The 8,953-nt window shown below is 44.7% G+C and overlaps 1 protein-coding gene across 1 annotated transcript; it reads right to left on the bottom strand.

Annotated features, from left to right (window-relative positions):
* Window positions 1-6,993: 6,993 nt before the first annotated feature.
* Window positions 6,994-8,018, bottom strand: LOC121001465 (centromere protein L-like). Its single transcript, XM_040432535.1, is given in 4 exon segments — window positions 6,994-7,060; window positions 7,062-7,519; window positions 7,522-7,685; window positions 7,688-8,018. Coding segments are annotated over 4 exon segments (1,020 nt in total).
* Between the last annotated feature and the right edge of the window lie 935 nt (window positions 8,019-8,953).

The raw sequence follows: 8,953 nt of genomic DNA, 5'->3' as shown, positions 1-8,953 counted from the left end.
TTTCACACTCGCGTTTTCGCTTTCCGTTTGTGAGATCAGTTCAGGGCTCTCACAAGCGGTCCAGAACGGATCAGTTTGCATTCTAATGCATTCTGAATGGAAAATAATCCTCTCAAAATGCATCAGTTCAGTCTCCATTACGCTTTGGAAACGGATACCAAAACGCTGATTGCAGCGTTTTCGTGTCCGACTGATGAAACTGAGCCAAATGGACCCGTCCTGGCACACAATGTAAGTCAATGGGGACGGATCCGTTTTCACTGACACAATCTGGCACAATAGAAAATGGATCCGTCCTCCATTTACTTTCAATGGTGTTCAAGACGTTATTCTCTTTGCACGACCCGAGGATTCGTGTGGAAAATTGCCCATATGAATATACCCAATTAATTTTATGGGTCAGCGTTCAGTCTGGGTGCTGTCCATTCTAAACTCGGACAGCACCCAAACAGAAACATCGACCACCTGGAAGGGGCCTTACAGACGAAGAAAAGATCATGATCCGCACAACTCCCAGAATGCTGACTTAGGAAGCGATTTCGACATGCTGTTTCGGCAGAGAACAGCTTACTAGAATTGGATCCGGAAATGAAGGACGCAAGGGGAATGCCCGCCAGCCCCATTAAGTATAATGGGGTCCAGAGGAGATATGGCTGCATGCTGCGGTTTGTGTCTGGCCAATTCTTGGCATTTTTACCATATCAGGCGGTTGGCTACCAGTGCCACAGATGTAAAAGTAGCCTCACATTGAAACTTCACCAACTACTTTTGGAAGATTGCAGGAGCACAAGGATACGAAGAAGAAGCTGAGGAAAATGTCAAGTTTAGATAAAGGGCCGGTGCACTCAAAACGTCCGTTATCCAATCGATGGAATAGTTAAACAGATCTCAAAATGTACAAATCACTGGATTGTTTAAAGGCGTTGGCCACTTTATTGTTACTGTTGACCAATGTGTTTTTGAGATGATTATATGACACTTACTAATATACAGTGGGATGCGAAAGTTTGGGCAACCTTGTTAATCGTCATGATTTTCCTGTATAAATCGTTGGTTGTTACGATTAAAAATGTCAGTTAAATATATCATATAGGAGACACACACAGTGATATTTGAGAAGTGAAATGAAGTTTATTGGATTTACAGAAAGTGTGCTATAATTGTTTAAACAAAATTAGGCAGGTGCATAAATTTGGGCACTGTTGTCATTTTATTGATTCCAAAACCTTTAGAACTAATTATTGGAACTCAAATTGGCTTGGTAAGCTCAGTGACCCCTGACCTACATACACAGGTGAATCCAGTTATGAGAAAGAGTATTTAAGGGGGTCAATTGGAAGTTTCCCTCCTCTTTTAATTTTCTCTGAAGAGTAGCAACATGGGGGTCTCAAAACAACTCTCAAAGGACCTGAAGACAAAGATTGTTCACCATCATGGTTTAGGGGAAGGATACAGAAAGCTGTCTCAGAGATTTCAGCTGTCTGTTTCCACAGTTAGGAACATATTGAGGAAATGGAAGACCACAGGCTCAGTTCAAGTTAAGGCTTGAAGTGGCAGACCAAGAAAAATCTCGGATAGACAGAAGCGACGAATGGTGAGAACAGTCAGAGTCAACCCACAGACCAGCACCAAAGACCTACAACATCATCTTGCTGCAGATGGAGTCACTGTGCATCGTTCAACCATTCGGCGCACTTTACACAAGGAGATGTTGTATGCGAGAGTGATGCAGAGGAAGCCTTTTCTCCGCCCACAGCACAAAAAGTGCCGCTTGAGGTGGGCTAAAGCACATTTGGACAAGCCAGCTTCATTTTGGAATAAGGTGCTGTGGACTGATGAAACTAAAATTGAGTTATTTGGCCATAACAAGGGGAGTTATGTATGGAGGAAAGAGAACACAGCATTCCAAGAAAAACACCTGCTACCTACAGTAAAATATGGTGGTGGTTCCATCATGCTGTGGGGCTGTGGGGCCAGTGCAGGGACTGGGAATCTTGTCAAAGTTGAGGGACGCATGGATTCCACTCAGTATCAGCAGATTCTGGAGACCAATGTCCAGGAATCAGTGACAAAGCTGAAGCTGCGCCGCGGCTGGATCTTTCAACAAGACAACGACCCTAAACACTACTCAAAACCCACTAAGGCATTTATGCAGAGGAACAAGTACAACGTTCTGGAATGGCCACCTCAGTCCCCAGACCTGAATATAATTGAAAATCTGTGGTGTGACTTAAAGAGAGCTGTCCATGTTCGGAAGCCATCAAACCTGAATGAACTAAAGATGTTTTGTAAAGAGAATTGGTCCAAAATACCTTCAACCAGAATCCAGACTCTCATTGGAACCTACAGGAAGCGTTTAGAGGCTGTAATTTCTGCAAAAGGAGCATCTACTAAATATTGATTTCATTTCTTTTTTGTGGTGCCCAAATTTATGCACCTGCCTAATTTTGTTTAAACAATTATAGCACACTTTCTGCAAATCCAATAAACTTCATTTCACTTCTCAAATATCACTGTGTGTGTCTCCTATATGATATATTTAACTGACATTTTTAATCGTAACAACCAACGATTTATACAGGAAAATCATGACGATTAACAAGGTTGCCCAAACTTTCGCATCCCACTGTAGTCTTTGTTGAAATTCTGCACGATTTTCTATATGTCATAAGGTATGCCCTTTTATTTACTAAGGCCTCTTGCCCACGATCATATGGCTTTTTCAGTATTTTGCGGTCCGCACAAAACGGATCCGCAAAAAATACGGATGGCGTCCGTGTGTATTCAGTTTTTTGCGGAAAGGAACAGCTGACCCCTGATAGAACAGTACTATCCTTGTCCATTATGCGGACAATAATAGGACATGTTCTATCTTTGAACGGAAATACGGAAACGGAAGGCACACGGAGTACCTTCCATTTTTCTTGCGGATCCATTGAGATGAATGGTTCCGTATACAGAACGCAAAAAAAGGACCGGAAACGGAAAAAAATCGTTCGTGTGCAAGAGGCCTAAGGTTACTTTCACACTAGCGTTTTTTGCGGATCCGTCATAGATCTGCAAAAGCGCTTCCGTTACAATATTACAACTGCATGCATCCATCATGAACGGACCCGGTTGTATTATGTCTTCTATAAGAGGGGATGAAGGACCTGCGATGACCTCACCATCATGTGACCATAGCAGGAGGTGGAGCTCAGCAGTGCAGTTGTAAAGTAATGAAGAAGATGGAGACCAGCCATGCATGTGAAGAAGTATGGATTCAATGTAAGTGCCAGGGAAATGCTGGGAGTTGCAGTCCTCTCCTCTTATACCTCCTGTTATGTAATATCAGAGTACATTACAAGAGGAGGTATGAGGAGAGGACTACAACTCCCAGAATGTCCAGCTTGTTATGTAATATAAGAGTACATTACAAGAGGAGGTATAAGAGGAGAGGACTACATCTCTCAGCATGTCCAGGCCATTATTATATAATATCAGGGTACATTGTAACACCCTCCTCTTATATTGTACTATGATATTACATAATAACTGCTTGGACATGCTGGGAGTTGTAGTCTTCTCTTATACCTCCTCTTGTAATGTACTCTGATATTACATAATAACGGCTTGGACATGCTGGGAATTGTAGTCCCATCCTCTTATATGTCCCCCTTGTTGTGGAAATTTTATTATGCGGACATTTTATCTTAGGATGTGTGTGTGTTTTTATAGATTGTCATCTGTCTCCCTGTGTCCGATTTAGCCAAAGAACGCTCTAGCAGAGGGTACTTGGGTTGAATCGGGACCAGTGGTAAAACCGTCAGTATGAAAACCTTCTCATGGGCTTGGAGACGTGTTCTCAGTATGTAGGGGGGCGTTTGCCGGTTTGTGAGCACTAAGTGCAATGCACTGGCTTCTTCCCTTCAGATGTCTATACACATTAGAGAAGTGAAGTCTGCATAACGAGAGATACATATTATACCTCTGCTGCGGCTTCGCTATCCCTTTCTGGATACATATCTGCTTTTAAGACATGCATATCTGCCTTGTCGGTATACTCGTACCGTATACTGACAATAGCCGTAGCAATGTCTCGCAGATAATCTCAAACCTATAAGACCAGTAGAATGATCTTCACTAGATACTGGTCGCTTTGAGCAGTATTGAATGGGATCTATGCTGACAGTGGTGGGGCATGGGCAGCCACCTGGCTGATCAGACAATGGACATGACTCATCCTTCCTTATACAGGGATGGGGTGTGTGCATTGCACTGTCCGGCCACGTTGAGGCCCTCCCCTGTCCTTTGACAAGTCTCACTTCCTGTATGTCATCACTTCCTGTGTCATCACTTCCTGTATCCTTGTTATGGGCCAGCCCTTTTACACCTTTTGTGAGTAAATAAAAGAAACAGACTGGGCAGGGGGAAGGAGGAGTTGCTCAGAAGAATTCGAGATGGTAACACCTGTGTCTGCCTCTAACTGCGGTTGAGGGAATAGGGATTTTCCTTTTTCCTTACACAAAGTTTGATGCGAGCGGATAACAACTATTAATATTTCTACAACACCATGTAATGTGCTCTGATGTTAAATAATAGACATGCTGGGAGTTATAGTCCTCTCCTGTTATACCTCCTGCAGTAATGTGCTCTGAATTAGGGCCGGGACAATGTATAGGGGAGGGTAGTCATCCTCCTATGGTGCAAGAACCCGAAATGACATCAATGCAACCTCCTGCTCTGGGTCTCGTCATCACGTGAGACCCGGAGCAGGAGTGGTGATGTCATTGGGACCGCATGCATCAGGACGCAGCAACACAAGCCACAGATAAAACTGTGATCTGCATCGCAGACAGCGGCGGGGGGACGGGAGGGGGGCGTTATTTTTAAAATATATACTAAATGTCCACACTGCTGGGGGAACCAGGGATGGGGGGAAGGAGATCATTATATATACTTTGCACTACTGAAGAGGAATGGAGGAATGGAGGAGCATTATATACATACTGGCACTATGGTGGAACATTATATACAGTGGATATAAAAAGTGTACACACCCCTGGTAAAATGTCAGGTCTCTGCGCTGTAAAAAAATGATACAAAGATAAATCATTACAGAACTTTTTCCACCTTTAATGTGACCTATAAACCGTACCACTGATTTCATTATTGAAAAACAATCTGAAATCTTTTAGGTGGAGGAAAGATTTTGGTAGTGAAATAATACTGTGAGTCCTTATGACATGCAGATGACAGGCGTCGCTCTTAGAATCACTGCACACTTCACTTGTTTGGGCAGTCACGGGGTAAAAACTGACCAAATAATTCAAGTATGAACTCAGCCTTACAGGTCGATGTTAGCACCAAGAAGAAGCGCACTCCTTTTACACTGTCTTCAGCTGACTCCACATAGATGTCTACAGAACCTGTTCTATTAAGTGCTTATACAAGTAGATCCCCCGACAGAGTGGAGATGGTGTCAGCAGTAAGTTTGTGTTGACGCCACTGATTATTTTGCCCTTCCTCTGATCCGCCAGAACAATAGCCCACAAAAACAGATCCTGTCTGTGGAGCATTTGCCTTCACTTGGTCAGCATTTGGTCAGTAATCCATCAGTATTGTTAATGCCAAAAAAACAGGAGTGGATCCAAAACAGAGATGACACGTGAAAGTCTTTTGTGTTTTGTACCCACTCCTGCTTTTGGCTACAAAATCACAAGGCAATTCTTTTTTTTTTTGAACGGGGGAGAAAAAACAATGTTTATTTAACAAACAGGACATTAATTTAACACACCTAAAATACAACACAGAAGGGGCAAAACCACAAGATTTAAAAGAGAAACTGAAAAAAATAAGTGCTTAAAGGGCTTCTGTCACCCCATTAAACCGTTTTTTTTCCCCTTTACTAATAATCCCTACACTGCGATCTCATCATACATAAGCTAATTAATGATTTTCGTTCAGTAGAATTAGTTAAAAATCGATTTTTGAAATATGTAAATTACCTTGCTACCAGCAAGTAGGGCGGCTACTTGCTGGTAGGAGCCGCATCCTCCGATGGTAATGACGCCCCCTCTGCTTGTTGATTGACAGGGCCAGCGGACGGGATCTTTCTATGCTGGCCCTGCCTGTTTTGATTCAATATCTGGCGCCTGCGCCGTGGCCGTACCTCTCTTCAATCTGCGCAGGCGCACTGAGAGGCGGCCACTCGCTCGGCCGCTCCATCCTCAATGCGCCTGCGCCGATGACGTCACATCTACACCCGGCGCAGGCGCATTGAGGAGCGAGCGGCCGAGTGAGTGGCCGCCTCTCAGTGCGCCTGCGCAGATTGAAGAGAGGTACGGCCGCGGCGCAGGCGCCAGATATTGAATCAAAACAGGCAGGGCCAGTAGAGAAAGATCCCGTCCGCTGGCCCTGTCAATCAACAAGCGGAGGGGGCGTCATTACCATCGGAGGATGTGGCTCCTACCAGCAAGTAGCCGCCCTACTTGCTGGTAGCAAGGTAATTTACATATTATAAAAATCGATTTTTAACAAATTCTACTGAACGAAAATCATTAATTAGCTTATGTATGCTGAGATCGCAGTGTAGGGATTATTAGTAAAGAAAAAAAAAAACGGTTTAATGGGGTGACAGAAGCCCTTTAATCAACAAGAATGGATTAACGACCAGTGTAGGGGTGACCACGATGGTAATGCATATTGATCATGAAATGTATGGGGTTCTGGCTGATTACTAGGGGACAGTCCAGCAAACAAGCCGACTCCAGCTCATTCCTACAGTGCAGGCTACACAATCACAGCTGGAAGGTAACTGGTCAGTACAGGCAACACCTGAAAATATTCATAAATAAGCCTTAGTATTTGCAGGTCTTACAGCCGCTGTAACAGAACGGTAAGAAGCGGTGTAACATGTAGTAAGCACTGCAGTGATCATGTCTAAGACATGTAAGACATCCGGGGGGTCCCGAACATTGTGGACAAGGTCCGAGATGAGAGTTGTCCATGTGTTCAATTAATGGCCAGCTCCGTGATGAATTCCAGCACTCGGATTAGGTAGTCCTTACTGAGGAACTTTTCCTTCACAATGCGCTGATGCCACAGATGCCGTCACCTTGACGAGCTGGGTTGCTGATAAGTGGATTCTAAAGTATCTGAAGAACTGCGAGTAAAGACATTGGAATAAATTGTCCACTTCCTCCAATGTGACCTCGTCCTTTGATTTATGAATATCATTCCATAAAGTCTTAAAGTCCTCTGCGTGGCTGGCATAAGAAATGTCCATGCTAGGTTCGACGGGCACAGAGAAAACAAGCTCTGTGGCCGACACTGATCCAGACACTTCATACCCGGTCCACATCGCTGCTAGCCAAGTAAGGTCCTGAGAACTGATCACCAGCTTACCGAAACAACAGTCAAAGTTTCTTTGGAACCACGTCCCTACGATAGCCGTGAGCGCCTCAGAGCCGTTATACAGGAAGAGCGGGAGGCAAGGAAATGTCTTTGATAACACCTCCAATAGATCGTCCTCTGTGTTTACGTCCCACAAAACCAACCTGTCCACACAATCCGGTCCTCTGTGCTTGCCTTAGTGAGTGGAGGCTTTGATGAAATTTGTATGAGTACAGCCAGTGGATCTCTGTCCTTTTCTTTGAGTACAGGTAAACAGGAAAATTTGGCTTTTAGGTTCGTCTCTGACCCACTTCAATGGCAAGACCCTTCTGCTTCTCGGCAGCTATGTGGGCAGACATGTGCTTGGAATACTCTTTCATTCTGGTGTATGAGAAATTATACATCGGTGTCACGCTGTACAGAGTCCATTGTTTTTGAAGGAGCAAAGAAGCCAGTGCCGGATCAAGAGTTTTCTCCAAGGGGGTGCACTGCAGGATTTTTCTTTTAGACAAGCTTCGCAATGCTGACTGTCGACCTGCAGAGTTCAAGCTTCCGGGAGGATACCTCGGGCTGTGAAAATGACTGCTCCTTCGTGCCGATGACCTACTTCTGGGGGTTAACACCCCATCGGTTGGTGTTTGCATATCCTTGCGATAAATGATGTTCCCGTTCACTGACTGTAAACAGAGATCTTGACAGACAAATGTATCAAACTCTGCCGCCATCTTTCTAGGAGCCACGTCTCCAGTCCCCGGACCAGCCAGATTTACCAGCATCTGTTCCAGGACATGAAGCAATGGAATGACATTGTTTATCCCGTAGTCCTGGCGACTGACAAATAAAGTGGCCTCCCCAAAGGGCCTGAACAAACGGCAGGTGTCACGCATGAGCTGCCACTGGCTGACATCGAAGTTACACAGGGGACTGCTTCTGTCCTCTTGGATCATGAAGAAATCGTTGATGGCCTTTCTCTGTTCGTATAGTCGGTCCAACATATGGAGGGTGGAATTCCAACGGGTGGAAACATCGCATATCAGCCTATGTTGTGGGATGCCGTTCTGCCGCTGCAAGTCAAGGAGGGTGTGCTTTGCGGTGTACAAGGGGCTGAAGTGCATGCAAAATTTCCTGGCCATTTTTAGGATGTCTTACAGATGGGTGAAAGACGTCAGGAACCGCTTGACAACCAGATTGTAAACGTGTGCCATGCAGGGCACATGGCTCAGCCCTCATTGACCCAGCGCCGACACCATGTTCGTCCCGTTGTCTGTGACCATGGTTCCGATTTTCAGTTGTCGCAGAGAAAGCTACGATTCAATTTCTTGCTGAAGGACACAGCAGTTCCTCCTCTATGTGACTCTATTCGCCCAGGCAAACCAGTTGCAGAACAGCGAGAGAGTGATGAGAGGGGTCGCACTTGGCTTGCATACACTACATGCCTCCAACATAATTCTTGGATCTCTACATGAAAATAATGTATTTGGTGTAAATCGCGCGAGGGGCATAGTTGGAGACATTGACTTCACAAGAGATACAGAGCAGCGGAGTTTGCTTTGAAATAAAAAATTTCACCACTGCTTAA

The sequence above is a fragment of the Bufo bufo genome, chromosome 5, assembly GCF_905171765.1.
Source record: "Bufo bufo chromosome 5, aBufBuf1.1, whole genome shotgun sequence".
Taxonomy (NCBI): Eukaryota; Metazoa; Chordata; class Amphibia; order Anura; family Bufonidae; genus Bufo; species Bufo bufo.
This window is presented reverse-complemented; position numbering and strand designations above follow the sequence as displayed.